Here is a 15,972-nt window from a genome sequence, read left to right as displayed (position 1 = left end):
CCCTGTCCCCAGGGGGATATGGAGGGGGTATGTAATAGTGTGTGCTAGCTGCCTATGCTGCTGCCGGCCATATGTAGAGGGGGCTGCATGGGCCCCCTACATCACAGGGCCCAGTTGCTGTCGCGACTGCTGCACCCCCTATAGTTACGCCCCTGGTTGGGATGCCAGTAAAGTCCATGTGCATGTAAAGGCAGGCGTCCCAATACCTTTGGTAATATAGAGTATGTACAGTTGTATTAACACACGTCAAAGTTGCAAAATTGGGCTTAGTCATTAAGATTTGTTTTATTCTTAGGTGCGAGGGGGTTAAGTAGGTGGTGGGCAGCGAAGTCTATAATTCGGCAAGAAAAGAGGGGGCGGGGTTAGTTAAGTCTATAATTCATCATACGTTTTGTTCATAGATCCACGTTGTGACCCCGGGGCCATTGTTCTCGGGTCAGCCTGGCCTTTTCCAGCTCCGTCTGGCTCCAGTCAATTCATAAGAACACACATATTTCATCGTTACGTCTCTCCTGGGTCTTGTGTCACAATTTTGATCACTTATAATTTTCTTCTTTTTTTTTTAATCATCACTTAAACTTCAACATTCATGTCCGTGAAGTTGTTGTCACTGTATATAGCTGGAGATTGAGTCCTTGTGTGCCACACCAAAATCTGCCGATTGAACAAGAATTGTCAAGATGTAATTCAAATTCTCATCAAATCCTGCTGTAAGTTATATTTTTCATAGTGGAATAGCAAAGAACCCCCCCTCCCCCCCCCCTCCCCCAGTGTGGAGGAGTATTGGGGCATCTGGCGACTTACCTTGGTGCAGTTGTCAGCCTTGGGCTCCAGCTCCTCCATTATCACCAGGTCCTGCAGTAGACTGGGCTCTTGGTACCCCCCAGGTACATCCAGGCGAAATATTGCTTTGCGCTTCTTCAGGATTAGCTTCAAGTTAATGGCGAATCCGGCCATGTCTATGGCGAATGGCCGCTCTGGGGCATATTTCACCAACCACCCGACCACCTTCCCCTCCGCGTTGACCTTCACCGATTCATAGCGGAGCGCCCCAACAAAAGCCACGGGCCAAACCGAGACCTTCTTTGTGTATCTCATCTGTAAAGAGGACCAGTCTGAATGAGCTTACCAGCATTATAAACATAATCATTCAATTGTTTGCTTAAAGAGTAACTCCACTTTTGTTGAGAAAAAAAAAAAAATTCCCCTTTCATGTGACCCTCGCACCTCTCCTGCAGCTGCGGCAACACCCCTCATTGTTGGCCCCACCTTGTCTCAGCAGTCAGCAGCCGAGAGGAGGACAGAACTCCTCCACCAGATCCTGCACTTTTCCATGCAGCCACAGAAAGGCTTGTATCGCCCCCCCCCCCCTCCCTTTTCCCGTCTCAGTAGTTGGCAGCAGAGAGGAGGACAGAACTCCTCCACCAGATCCTGTACTTTTCCATGCAGCCACAGAAAGGCTTTTATCACCCCCCCCCCCCCTTTTCCCGTCCCAGTAGTTGGCAGCAGAGAGGAGGACAGAACTCCTCCACCAGATCCTGCACTTTTCCATGCAGCCACAGAAAGGCTTGTATCGCCCCCCCCTCCCCTCCCTTTTCCCGTCTCAGTAGTTGGCAGCAGAGAGGAGGACAGAACTCCTCCACCAGATCCTGCACTTTTCCATGCAGCCACAGAAAGGCTTCTATAGCCCCCCCCTCCCCTTTCCCGTCTTAGTAGTTGGCAGCAGAGAGGAGGACAGAACTCCTCCACTAGATCCTGCACTTTTCTATGCAGCCACAGAAAGGCTTGTATCGCCCCCCCCCCCTCCCTTTTCCCGTCTCAGTAGTTGGCAGCAGAGAGGAGGACAGAACTCCTCCAACAGATCCTGCACTTTTCCATGCAGCCACAGAAAGGCTTGTATCACCCCCCCTCCCTTTTCCCGTCTCAGTAGTTGGCAGTAGAGAGGAGGACAGAACTCCTCCACCAGATCCTGCACTTTTCCATGCAGCCACAGAAAGGCTTGTATAGCCCCCCCTCCCCTTTCCCGTCTTAATAGTTGGCAGCAGAGAGGAGGACAGAACTCCTCCACCAGATCCTGCACTTTTCCATGCAGCCACAGAAAGGCTTCTATAGCCCCCCCCCCCTCCCCTTTCCCGTCTTAGTAGTTGGCAGCAGAGAGGAGGACAGAACTCCTCCACTAGATCCTGCACTTTTCTATGCAGCCACAGAAAGGCTTGTATCGCCCCCCCCCCCTCCCTTTTCCCGCCTCAGTAGTTGGCAGTAGAGAGGAGGACAGAACTACTCCACCAGGTCCTGCACTTTTCCATGCAGCCACAGAAAGGCTTGTATAGCCCCCCCTCCCCTTTCCCGTCTTAATAGTTGGCAGCAGAGAGGAGGACAGAACTCCTCCACCAGATCCTGCACTTTTCAATGCAGCCACAGAAAGGCTCATATCGCCCCCCCCCCCCCCTTTTCCCGTCTCAGTAGTTGGCAGCAGAGAGGAAGACAGAACTCCTCATATAGATCTTACCCCTCCCTGTGCAGCTGCAGCACCTCCTTCTCTTCACCTCCCCCAGTCTCAGCATTCAGCAGACAACAGCCCTCCACTGGTCCTTCTCCAGACTCTGCACTTTCTGCTTTCCAGCTCCACCTCCAGCTTCTTCCCGGCAGCAGCACACGGGGCTGCTGTTAGAAATCAGGGGGGGTTCCATATAGCTTACCTGACAGTGCCCCTCCCCCAATCACCTCCCCCCAGAACCAAAGTGACTGAGAACATACATTTTATCAGCCCCTTTCGTTGCAGCCTCAGTTGCAAAGATAAATGATTTGGAAGCCCCCTGAAGCTCTTTGCTCATTCACAAACTGAAGTGTAGTTAACACAGTTTACTAGGCTTCAGTGATGAATGGACACAGAGGTGACTGGTACAGATCGCTCACTGTGTTCATTCAGGAAATGAAGAAGCCAAGAAATTACATATTTAGCGGACCCTTCTCCCGCTCTCCATCCTGAAACATCCCCCCCCCCCCGAGTGAGAGCCCACAGCAGCTGCCAACAGGAGAGGAGAGAAGGAAAGCTGACAGCTCTGCGGGGGGAAAGGGGCACATAGGGGGGCCTGGACAGCAGATGGAAGGAGGGGTGCATGTGCTAAAACCACTCCCCTGTAGTGCAACCGGAGGGAGAAGCTGGCAGCAGGAGGCAGAAGGAGATCAGTGTTTTCAAAGGACAGTACAGCCATCCCTCCCTTTGGTAGTATCTCATCAAAAATGACATTTTTGTTGCAGGGGATGCCTGAAATCTGACTTGCATCTTAGTGCAGACTTCTGGGAAATTTTCCTCTAATTTCACTTTAACCAGTTCCCGACCGGCGCACGCCGATGTAAGTCGGCAGAATGGCACGGGCAGGCATATTGGCATACAGGTACGGCCATTTTTATATGCCGCCCTGCCATCGCATGCCGGCGCGCTCGCGTGCCGGTCGGGACCCCCGTGAGTCCGGTCGCGGGTCTCGCGGACTCGATCGCCACGGGGATACCCGCGATCGTCTCACGGGGGGCGGCTGAACGGGGAGATGCCATTGTAAACAGCATCTCCCCGTTCTGCCTAGCAACAAGTGACGCTGATCTCTGCTCCATGTGATTGGAGCAGAGATCAGTGTTCACTAACACAAACCCTACACTGCCACCCACTGGTTAACCAACCTCACTGCCAGTGTCATTTACACAGGAATCACTGCATTTGTATAGCGCTGATCGCTGTATAAATGACAATGGTCCCAAAAATGTGTCAAAAATGTCCGATGTGTCCGCCGTAATGTCGCAGTCACAATACAAATCGCTGATCGCCGCCATTACTAGTAAAAAAAAAAAAATTATTAATAAAAATGCCATAAAACTTTCCCCTATTTTGTAAACGCTATAACTTTTGCGTAAACCAATAAATAATCGCTTATTGTGATTTTTTTTTTATCAAAAATATGTAGAAGAATACGTATCGGCCTAAACTGAGGGAAAACATTTTTTTTATATATTTTTGGGGGATATTTATTGTAACAAAAAATTCAAAAATAATGCGTTTTTTTTTTTTTCAAAATTGTTGCTCTATTTTTGTTTATAGCGCAAAAAATAAAAACCGCAGAGGTGATCAAATACCACCAAAAGAAAGCTCTATTTGTGGGGAAAAAAAGACATACATTTTGTTTGGGAGCCACGTCGCACGGACGCGCAATTGTCAGTTAAAGCATCGCGGCGCCGAAACGTAAAAAGTGGTCTGGTCTTAAGCCAGCAAAATGGTCCGGGGGCTGAAAGTGGTTAACCGGTTCCCAACCAGCGCACGACGATGTACGTCGACAGAATGGCACTGGCAGGCATATTGGCGTACATGTACGTCCAATATTCAATGCCCCCCCCGCCATCGGGAGCACGCCGGCGGCAGCGTGCTCCCGCGCTGGTCGGGACACCCGTGAGTCCGGTCGCGGGGCCCGCGGACTCGATCGCCGCGGGCATCCCCGCGATCGTCTCACAGGACGGCTGAATGGAGGAAATGCCGTGTAAATAGCATTTCTCCATTCTGCCTAGCAACTAGTGACGCTGATCTCTGCTCCATGTGATTGGAGCAGAGATCAGTGTTCACTAAATGAAAGCCCAACCCCCCCACAGTTAGTAACACACCCCTAGGAACACTTAACCCCTACACTGCCACCCACTGGTTAACCCCTTCACTGCCAGTGTCATTTACACAGGAATCACTGCATTTATATAGCAGTGATTGCTGTATAAATGACAATGGTCCCAAAAATGTTTCAAAAACGCCCGACGTGTCCGCCACAATGTCGCAGTCACAATAAAAATCGCTGATCGCCGCCATTACTAGTAAAAAAAAAAAAATTCTTAATAAAAATGCCATAAAACTATCCCCTATTTTGTAAACGCTATAACTTTTGCGCAAACCAATCAATAATCGCTTATTGTGATTTTTTTTTAATCAAAAATATGTAGAAGAATACGTATCGGTCTAAACTGAGGGGAAAAATGTTTTTTTTGTATATTTTTTGGGGGATATTTATTATAACAAAAAGTAAAAAATATTGCGTTATTTTTCAAAATTGTCGCTCTATTTTTGTTTATAGCGCAAAAAAAAAAAAAAAAAACTGCAGAGGTGATCAAATACCACCAAAAGAAAGCTCTATTTGTGGGAAAAAAAGGACGTCAATTTTGTTCGGGAGCCACGTCGCACGTCCGCGCAATTGTCAGTTAAAGGGACGCGGCGCAGAGTCGTAAAAAGTGGTCTGGTCTTAAGCCAGCAAAATGGTCCGGGGGCTGAAAGTGGTGAAATAGACAATTTTGTGAAAAAAATAAAAAAAAAATAAATCCTGTCAGGTGAAAGGATTTTTTTTGCCCACTTTACCAGGGCAATTTTTTTTAATTTGTTACATACATGTTAAAAATCCGCATTTTTACGCGAGCGATTACTATAAAGCCCCACACAATGCTGTATATTCTCTGAATGGAGAAGCTCAGGAGAATAAAACGGTGGTAGTTGCAATTTTTTATGCTGCATGATAAATGTGCAGCTATTTATCAAATGCATATTTTTAGGGGAAACAAATCAAGGGATCATTTAAAATAAAAAATAAAATAAAAAAAACTCTTCCATCACAGATGCTTTTCTGCACACTTAGCACAGGAATTGAGTTAATACTTTGTATCAGTCTACTTTAATAAAGTGATATTAAAGTGGTTGTAAAGGATCGTTTTTTTTTTTTGTTTTTTTTGTTTTTAATAAAATAACAAGCATGTCATACTTACCTCCACTGCAGTTAATTTTGCACAGAGTGGAGTCCTCCAATTCTGGGGTCCCCCGGCGGGCACTGGTAGCTCCTCCCCGCATCGTATAACCCCCCTAGGACAGTGATGGTGAACCTTGGCACCCCAGATGTTTTGGAACTACATTTCCCATGATCCTCACCTACACTGCAGAGTGCATGAGCATCATGGGAAATGTAGTTCTAAAACATCTGGGGTGCCAAGGTTCGCCATCACTGCCCTAGGAGATGCGCATCCCTGGGGAGGGGCGGGGGTTACCTTGCGAGCGCGCTCCCGAGTCTAGACGCCGAATGTAAGACTCAGCCCCGCCCCCCCCCCCCCCCCGGCACCCGCGTCATTGGATTTTATTAACCACTACAATACCGGGCACTTTCACCCCCTTCCTTCCCAGCCCAATTTTCAGCTTTCATCGCTCTCGCGCTTTCAGTGACAATTGCGCGGTCGTGCTACACTGTACTCAAATGAAATTGTTATCATTTTGTTCACACAAATAGAGCTTTATTTTGGTGTTATTTATTCACGACTCCGTTTTTTATTTTTTGCGATATAAGCGCAAAAAAAAGCGGAAATTTGGAAAAAAAACAATATTTTCTTTTTTCTATTTGAAAAGAAATCCAATAAAATCAAATTTTGTCATAAATTTAAGCCAAAATGTATTCTGCTACATGTTTTTGGTAAAAAAAAATCCGTTAAGTGTATAATAATTAGTTTGTGTGATCACGGACATATGTACGCAAATGATCACGTACATATGTGTGCAGATAATCATTGGGACATGTGATTTTAGTGGGACATATGTGGGGGACATGTTTTTATTATTAGGGACATGTGTTTTTATTATTTGGGGACATATATGTTTTGGGGACATGTGTGTTTTGGGGACATATGTGGGGACATTGTGTTTATACTGTGTGGTGTGTTGTGTGTTTACACTAGACTGATAATCAGTGAGTAAAAAGCTGTAAAAAACAGCCCATACTCACTGATCACCAGCCGGCTGCAGCGATCTGCTCTCCTCTCCTCAGCGATGACTTCTGTGTGAGGAGAGGAGGAGCCGATTGCCTAGCAACCGGCTGTTTGTGTGATGCGCCGTGTCCGGATGACACGAGCACATCGGGATCGCGCCGCTGCGCGGGCACGCGCGCGCGCGATCCCGCTACTTCTGAAGGACGTTCCTGAACGTCCTATCAGGAGTAGACGGCTCCCACCCGGCCGTTTATATGCATTGGCCGGGTGGGAAGTGGTTAAAAGCAGCAGGAGCCAATGGCTGTGCTGCTATCAATCTATCCAATCAAGAGCTGAGAACCCCGGGCAGAGAGGAATAACGCGCCCCCGGGGGGGGGGGGGGAATACAGGGCTCAGGTGAGTAAAACGCAGGGGGGGGGTGCATTAAGGTGAAAAAACATGAGGTTTTACAACCCCTTTAAGCCCATTTTACGCAATTTCAGCGGCTGATTTAAGCACTTACTGAGTATGCAGCTTCTTTATCTTTTAATCCTTGCCTATGTTCCAGTTGAACTACTTGCAGACCACCCACCGCACATTTACCGCAGCAGGACGACCACCAGTGGCAGCTGGTGCTCAAATTTGTTTGGGGGGGACGCAAACAAATTGAAAACTTCAAATTCAAACTTCAAAACATCAATTGCAGCCTCACTGTGCCAAACACAGTCATTGTGCCCATCGAATGCTGCCACTGTGCCCATCGAATGCTGCCACTGTGCCCATCGAACGCTGCCACTGTGCCTATCAAACACTGCTACTGTGCCCATCAAACGCTGCCACTGTGCCCATCAAACGCTTTCACTGTGCCCATCAATCACAGTCATTGTGCCCATCGAACGCTGCCACTGTGCCCATCAAACGCTGCCACTGTGCCCATAAAATGCTTCCACTGTGCCCATCAAACGCTGCCACTGTGCCCATCAAACGCTGCCACTGTGCCATCAAACGCTGCCACTGTGCCCATCAAACGCTGCCACTGTGCCATCAAACGCTGCCACTGTGCCCATCAAACGCTTCCACTGTGCCCATCAAACGCTGCCACTGTGCCCATCAAATGCTGCCACTGTGCCATCAAACGCTGCCACTGTGCCCATCAAATGCAGCAGGACGACCAGTGGTGGCTGGTGCTCAAATTTGTTTTGGGGGGGGGGGCGCAAACAAACTGAAAACTTCAGAAAAAAAACATCAATTGCAGCCTCACTGTGCCATCAAACACAGTCATTGTGCCCATCAAACGCTGCCACTGTGCCATCAAACGCTGCCACTGTGCCCATCAAACGCTTCCACTGTGCCCATCAAACACTGCCACTGTGCCCATCAAACACTGCCACTGTGCCCATCAAACGCTGCCACTGTGCCCATCAAACGCTGCCACTGTGCCCATCAAACGCTGCCACTGTGCCCATCAAACGCTGCTACTGTGCCCATCAAACGCTTCCACTGTGCCCATCAAACGCTACCACTGTGCCCATCAAATGCTGCCACTGTGCCATCAAACGCTGCCACTGTGCCCATCAAACGCTGCCACTGTGCCCATCAAACGCTTCCACTGTGCCCATCAAACGCTGCCACTGTGCCCATCAAACGCTGCCACTGTGCCCATCAAATGCTGCCACTGTGCCATCAAATGCTGCCACTGTGCCCATCAAACGCTTCCACTGTGCCCATCAAACGCTACCACTGTGCCCATCAAATGCTGCCACTGTGCCATCAAACGCTGCCACTGTGCCCATCATACGCAGCAGGATGACCACCAGTGGCAGCTGGTGCTCAAATTTTGGGGGGGGGGGGGGCGCAAACAAACTGAAAACTTCAGAAAAAAAACATCAATTGCAGCCTCACTGTGCCATCAAACACAGTCATTGTGCCCATCGAATGCTGCCACTGTGCCCATCAAACGCTGGCACTGTGCCCATCAAACGCTGCCACTGTGCCCATCAAACGCTTCCACTGTGCCCATCAAACGCTGCCACTGGGCCATCAATTGAGGAAAAGGACCTCTAAGGTGGTATTCTCAGGAATACTACCGGTAGATCGAGCCACACCAGAAAGGCAGAGGGAGATTAGGGAAGTAAACCAGTGGCTGAGGAGCTGGTGTAATAAGGTGTAATAAGGAGTGGTTTGGATTTCTGGAGAACTGGGCCAACTTCTCAGTTGATCATCATTTCTACAGGAGGGACGGACTGCACCTAAATGAGGAGGGTGCAGATTGGCTGGGGGTGAAGATGGCCAAAATGTTAGATGGGTTTTTAAACTAGGCGACGCGGACGGGGGGGGGGGGGGGGTCCAGAGGTATAGATAGTCAGCGATGAACATATTCCAGAAAGTAGTATTGAGGGCGTTAGTGGTAGGTTGACTAAAGCACATAAACCTGGGGTAAGTATAGAAACAAGTCCTATTTGCAATCTCGGAACACCCAATAAGACAGGGATATGCAATTAGCGGACCTCCAGCTGTTGCAAAACTACAAGTCCCATGATGCCTCTGCCTCTGGGTATCATGCTTGTGGCTGTCAGAGTCTTGCTATGCCTCATGGGACTTGTAGTTCTTCAACAGCTGGAGGTCCGCTAATTGCATATGCCTGCAATAAGAGAACAGTAAGCAACCGGTCTAAACTACGAGGCATGCTCACCAATGCCAGGAGCCTGGCGGACAAGATGGGTGAACTAGAGATACCGTTGAATGAGGAGGATTTGGATTTTGTGGGAATTTCAGAGACTTGGTTCAACAGCTCTCTTGATTGGCTGGCAACCATTCAAGGGTATTCCCTGTATCGCAGGGATAGAGAGGGTAAAAAAGGTGGAAGGGTATGCCTATATATCAAGAATAATGTACAAGTGAATGTGAGAGATGACATCACTAAGGGAGCTAGGGAGGACTAGGACTGCATCTCATAGTAGCCCATTATGTGTCACTTACCTGACACAGGAGCCAGCGAAGTCACCGCCGTCCCCTGTAGTCCGGAGCATCCATCTTCTTGGTGGGTCTCGCTGCTCTGGCGCTGTCATTCGTTGGAGCCGCGATGACGTCACTCCCGTGCATGCGCACGGGAGCCGCCACTCGCGGCATATCGCCGTTAACTGCGGCGCGCTCAGTGCGCCTGCGTGGCGCTGTTAGAGGTGCCTGTCTTTCGGACCTACAAGTAAGCCTTAATCTAGGCTTACCTGTAGGTCAAAGTGGTTTGTAAGGGTTCACAACCACTTTTAACAACTAGCCACCTGGACAATGTTGTGATTAATCAGATATCCAGGTCAGACTGGCCGGCATCGAGCTCACAAAGTACACTACACATTATCAGGCCCTTAACATGGATCCCAGGCCTAGCTTCCCAGAGTCTGTGTGTTTTGGGGAGACATGGACTTGAATCCAAAGTAACATTACTCCAAGGCTCCCCCAGGCATAAACCTCCCAAAGAATAGTGTTCCTCCAAAAGCCAGGGCCCATAGTCAGTGGGTAAGAGCCCCTAGTCCTCTCCATAAGCTCCTGTACTGGTTAGGTCTGTCACAATGGGGAAAAAAAGGAAAACATTTTTATTTAGGTACAATGTCGCACGACCAGCACAAATGTCAGTTAAAGTAACGCAGTGCCGTATTGCAAAAAATGGCCTGGTCATGAAGGGGGGTAAATCTTCTGGAGGTCAAGTCGCCGCTGCCTCAGGTTTCCTGTTTCAGGGTGGCTCCTTTCCAAAATCCTACGGAGTCACCCTTGCATGCAGGGACTAGAGTTGTGTCTCTCTACACGGTGTGCACGCAGTCCCAAAGCCTAGGATGGCAGTGCGCTTCCCTGCTCCTCCCCCTCTTTCTCCAGGCTAACAGACTGACTGGAGACTGCACTGTCCACTGTGAAGACCAAACGTTCAGGAAGGCAGCAGTGAGAGAGCAGGAACCAGCATCACTGAAAGCTTAAAGAGGAAGTAAACCCTGATGAGTTCACTTCCTCTTTCATTCCCTGTAAAGGCAAAGCATAATGGACTACTATGCATCGCATCGCATCGCATTATAGTCCATTATGTGTCCCTTACCTGACACAGGAGCCAGCAAAGTCACCTCTGTCCCCTGTAGTTCCGAGCATTCATCTTCTTGGTGGGTCTCCGTGGGTCTCGCTGCTCCGGGGCTGTGATTCGCCGGAGCAGCGATGACGTCACTCCCGCGCATGCGCACGGGAGCCGAGACTCGCAGCATTGCCGTCATCGACGATGCCCCGCTCAGTGCGCCTGCGCGCCGCTGTCTACGGCGCATGCGCCGTAGATAGCGGTGCCCTTCTTCGGGCAAATATCTCCTAAACCATGTAGGTTTGGGAGATATTTCTTGGATCTACAGGTAAGCCTTAATCTAGGCTTACCTGTAGGTCAAAGTGGTTTGTAAGGGTTTACAACCACTTTAACACTGCATGTTTTGAGGTAAAAAAGTTTAACAAATAATTTACTGGGGAATGATTATTTTATTGTGCTCCATGTGTTAAAGCGGCAGTAAACCCGCTGAATTATTATTTTTTTCATACCTGTAAGGGAAAAGGCATAATGCACCGCATACTAGCTCATTATGAAATACTTACCTTAGAACGAGGCCCCAACATCACGCCCGATACACACCGAGGGAGCTGACGTGTTCCTTTCGGCGTGTCTTCCAGATATCGCGGCTATGGCAATGTGAGTGGCTGGAGCAGCGATATCGTCACTCCCGCGCATGTGCGCGGGAGATTTCTCTCTGGCAAAGTCCGGCGTCTGCTGGGCTTCCAGCCGAGAAACCCCTGTGCGCATGCGCTGCTGCAGTCAGAGGCTCATTGCCAGGGGAATATCTCCTAAACCATACAGGTTTAGGAGATTTTTTTTTTACCTGCAGGTAAGCCTTATTATGAGCTTACCTGTAGGTAAAAGTAAAAAAATAAATAGAGTATACAACCGCTTTAAGTTAAAACTGAGGGTTTAATACTAAATTAAAGAAGAACTTCAATAAAATTATTGGGGACTAAATAGCAACCAGTAACCATTAAGACAATTAACACCTTGTTCAGGAGTATGTAATGTACATCACAACTTACAGAGTGCAGCCTCAGAGTTATGTAATGGACATCTTGGTGTATAGAGCCCAGAGGTCATGAGAATGTAAAGTATAGCACAACATACAGAGTTCAGTGATCAGAAGTATGTAATGTACAGTACAGTGTACAAAGGGCAACAGTCAGGAGTATGTAACATGCAGTCCTATCCAGTACATGGTGGTCAGTGAGAGGAAGAGTCCTCAGCTTTTGTGATCATTGGAAGGAAAAGTTCAACACTGGGGCAACTCAGTGGAAGGGAAATTGTCCTTTATGTTGGTGGTCAGTAAATGGAAGAGTTCACATATTTGGTGGTCTATGGGAGGAAAAAAAATCCCATAATTGGTGTGTAGTGGGAGGAAGATTGTTCATTACATAGGTGGTCACTACAGGGAAGACTGTCCATTACATTGGTGATCTATAGGAAGAACAACTCTCTGAACAGGTGCTTGGGAGAATGAAGACTTTCCCTGTCCTTTGTTGGGTCTTGTATAATTTTCAAAGACTTTTCAAGTCGAAGACTGTGTTGTGGATGGACCATAAACGAATCCAGTAAATATATCCCTATTATATAGAACAGTGAGCTCCAAACTGCAGCCTGTGGGCCATATGTGGCCCTTTGCTCGCCCTGGGGCATTGTTCCTCCCATTGATATAAGGCACTATTCCTCCCTCTGACACCAATGATGAGGCACCAATCATTCCACTGACATCAACAGTGGGGCATAATACCGGCAACTTTCACCAACAATGGGGCACTATTCCTCCTCCTGCTGACCACAGGCGCTATGCATTTTTTTTTTCTCCCACTGACCACCAAGTCTGAAGCATTGCCTACTCCTACTGGCACCCCTCAAATCTAAAGGACGGTAAACTAGTCCTTTGTAAGAAAGTTTGGAGACCCCTGATGCAGCTACGACTAAGGCTATTGCCAAAATGCGTCAGTTTTATTGTTTTACTGTCACTCTGATGTACCAATAAATGACACTTCAAGGATTACAGTGTCGCCGGCTCTTCTTACTACTGTTGCATTGGAGTGTGTTGGGACACATTGAGCCTCGGCACCTGTGAGTGGATCTGGTGTATGGATTGAGTTGTCCCTGCAGGGAGCGCTGTTACTTTTCTTCTTTTCCACCCCTGATGCAGAGCATAAGTGTTACCTACCTCGTAGTAGCCTGACTTGTAGGAGGAGACCTCTCTTACAGCCCTGCCTCAGGAGCCACTGGATTTGGGACACTGGCCTCGAGAGCGCAGTGAGGTAGGAGTGTCTGTGAGATCTGTGGTAGCTGGCATGGATGGACGGATGATGAACCACCAGGAAGGACCGGGATGCGGATGACAGCAGAGGCGGATGCAGGTCAGTGACCCATTGAGCTGGATGGTGCAGGATCAGCAGCAGGCTGGAGCAGGATGAGACAAGCCGGGTCAACACAGGTAATCAGGCAGAGCAAGGCAGTAAGATGGAGCAGGGTCAGATGAACAGAAAGTGGTTGGCAACGGGATATCAAGAAGAAAGTCTTTAGAGTCAAGGGAGGCAGAGGTCAGGATTGGAGAGATCAGGTAAGATCAAACAGCACTGCACAAGTGCAGCTGCTGTTCTTTTAAAGGCCCATTGGTGCCAAGCAGTGTCTAGTGTGCACGCACGCGCATCTGGTGCGTGCCCCCACGCACACGCACGTGCCGCTGCCCAGCTCGTTGGACTGGAACCCGTGTTTCCTCTCTGCAAATAAATCCTGTTAAACCATTTTACCTATTTGGGTGCTTATTTTGTTCTACTCACCAAAAATGATTTAGAAAACAGTTTAGTGTTTGCCAACTTATTGCAGCTAAAGATGCCCAGAGTGGTCCCACTAGTAGCACAAACTGGTGTGTATTTGGGCCAAGGCTTACACTTGGTTGCTTTTAGAATTAGGCAGATCAGTGCAGCCTCCCTAATGCCCCCCTGTGGATGGCACCCAGGTAGTTTACACGTCCCCACTGCTTACCTCTTCAAAGATCTCCAGGCTGTAGGTATTGTCATCATCTGCAAAGTATACCACTCCCTCTGGGTCATCTTCAAGGTAAAAGGTCTCCCGCAGCCAGCTGAGGCCCAAATTCCTTTGGAAGGTCCCACGGGCTTTGGTCACCCCTTCCATGGTCTGGACGCAAAGGTGAGTGTAGGGGATCCCCGAGTTCTGCAGGAAGTTCGTGACCAGCTGAGTCTTTTGTGTGGCATCTTCCACCACAATCCAGTGCAGGGCTGGGACTTGCCGAAACGTTTGGGAGAGGCGAGTCAGCTCTGCTTTCTGGACTAGACGGGTGTACGTTGGGGTGATGAGGAAGATGGTGGGAATTGTGACCTTCTGTGACACAAAACTCAGGAAGTTAAGAGCTGAAAAAAATTAAAAATATAAATTAATCCCAAGAACTTACATGTTTTTTTAAAACCTGCCAATTTTAGTGTAAAATGTTGAGAAATATAAAAGAATTAATAAGCTCCTGGCTGGACTCAAATTGGTTAAAATTATAGTTTTTCAATAGATTTTCAATGTTTGTAGTTGGGCCCCAGGGTTGGACCTTTAAGGACCCCCCCCTCCCGTAATGTTTTCCCGGGAATCACCATCAATGAGCAACTTATCATGAATTGGGGCTTTAATTCCAGTTCTCATCTGAACCCAATTTCTTTTTTTTTTTTTTAAATAGGAAGGTGTTTATTGTAAACTTAGAAAAGAGAAATTGTACAGTAGAATAACACATCTCCAGGACATACAAAGCCCGAACCCAACTTCAAACCTTGCCCTAGTCCTTAGTCTACCCATCACCCTAGTTTTAATCCTTATTCTAACCCTAATTCTAGTTCTAATCCTCACATTACTTCTTATGCCGCGTACACACGGTCGAACTGTTTGACGTACTTAGTCCGTTGAAACACATTTCAGCGGACAATCTTTGATCTTTTTAGCTCTCTGTAAGGGGGTAATTCTTCCCAATGACCACAAGTGTGAGGAGTCGGACCATTCTTCCCACTGACCATCACACTAATGTATCATGGGTTGTAGACTTCTAATTTTTAGCAGCTGTTTCCCCGAGACCAGAGAACTATTTCAAGGGTTCCTCTGTGTTGAAAAGGTTGAGAAAGGCTGTTCTAAATACTCTAACTCTAGTTCTAATCCTAGTCCTAGGCCTAGTTCTAACATTCCCCCTAGTTCTAACGCTAACACTATTTCTAATCTTAGTTTACACTTTAGTTCTGACCATGAACCACGTACTAACTGTTGTTCAAATGTTAACCCCAGATCTTTATTCTAAGCCCTTGTACACACGGTCGGAGTTTCCGACGGAATGTGTCCTATCGGACCGTTTTGTCGGATAATCTGACTGTGTGTGGTCTCCATCGGACTGTTTCCTTCGGAGTATCCGATGGACCAAATTTTCCAACTTGTCCGTAAAATTTTCCGACAAAATGCTCCGATCGGACATACTCCGATCATGTGTAGCCTACTCCGACGGACAAAGTGCTCAGATCAAATTCCTAGACCAAAGCTATTGGCTACTAGCCTGAACGTAGTCCCGTCGTAACGAATTAATGTCATCATGTTATGTACAATCGGATTTTCCGACAGCTTTGTCCGACCGTGTGTATGCAACAGTTTCGGACAAAATCCGTCAGACAAAATCCAACGGATTTGGTTGTCAGAATGTCCGACCGTGTGTACAAGGGCTAAGACTACCCCCAACCCAAGCTCTGCCCTATCCAAAATTTTAACCATAATTGTAATTCTAACCCTATTTCTAACACAAATTCTAGTTAAACCTCAAATACATTTCTCATCCAAACCTAAGGTCAAACCTTACCCTAGTTCTAAATTTTCCCCCACTAATTTAAATCCTTATTATAACCATAACTCTAGTTCTAACTTGTTCTAACCCTAGTTCTAGCTCTAACCCTAGGCTGAACCCTAGCTTTAACCATCATTTTATGAATAACTTTAGTTGAGCTAACTATTACTAGATGTATCGTGACCTGAATAAATGAGAATCTTCGGAGATAGACTGGCAATCATTTGTAGATGTATACCTTGAAACTAGTGAGAAAGGAACAAGTGGCTCAAATAAACTACAAAACGTCTTTGACATTACAGAACCAAAA

At 47.7% G+C, this 15,972-nt stretch overlaps 1 protein-coding gene across 1 annotated transcript; it reads right to left on the bottom strand.

The window, feature by feature from the left end:
• Positions 1-573: 573 nt before the first annotated feature.
• Positions 574-14,041, bottom strand: LOC143926947 (galactosylgalactosylxylosylprotein 3-beta-glucuronosyltransferase 1-like). The gene is made up of 3 exons (XM_077450977.1): positions 13,829-14,041; positions 805-1,098; positions 574-654 (listed from the first exon to the last, which is right to left on the bottom strand). The coding sequence occupies exons 1-3, from the start codon at positions 13,976-13,978 to the stop codon at positions 574-576; spliced, it is 525 nt and encodes a 174-aa protein (XP_077307103.1). The 5' UTR covers positions 13,979-14,041.
• Between the last annotated feature and the right edge of the window lie 1,931 nt (positions 14,042-15,972).

The sequence above is a fragment of the Lithobates pipiens genome, unplaced genomic scaffold (assembly GCF_037356315.1).
Source record: "Lithobates pipiens isolate NorthernLeopardFrog02 unplaced genomic scaffold, aLitPip1_a1.2 Scaffold_23, whole genome shotgun sequence".
In the NCBI taxonomy this organism is placed as follows: Eukaryota; Metazoa; Chordata; class Amphibia; order Anura; family Ranidae; genus Lithobates; species Lithobates pipiens.
The sequence above is the reverse complement of the archived record's forward strand: the minus strand, read 5'-3'. Positions and strand labels throughout refer to the sequence as shown.

Excerpts from the sequence above, each read along its gene's own strand:
- LOC143926947 (XM_077450977.1), bottom strand. The coding sequence starts at position 13,978 with ATGGAAGGGGTGACCAAAGCCCGTGGGACCTTCCAAAGGAATTTGGGC. Across the intron at positions 1,099-13,828 it reads GCCTGGAGATCTTTGAAGAG|ATGAGATACACAAAGAAGGT; the intron begins GTAAGCAGTGGG and ends TCCTCTTTACAG. Across the intron at positions 655-804 it reads AGGCTGACAACTGCACCAAG|ATTTTGGTGTGGCACACAAG; the intron begins GTAAGTCGCCAG and ends TTCAATCGGCAG.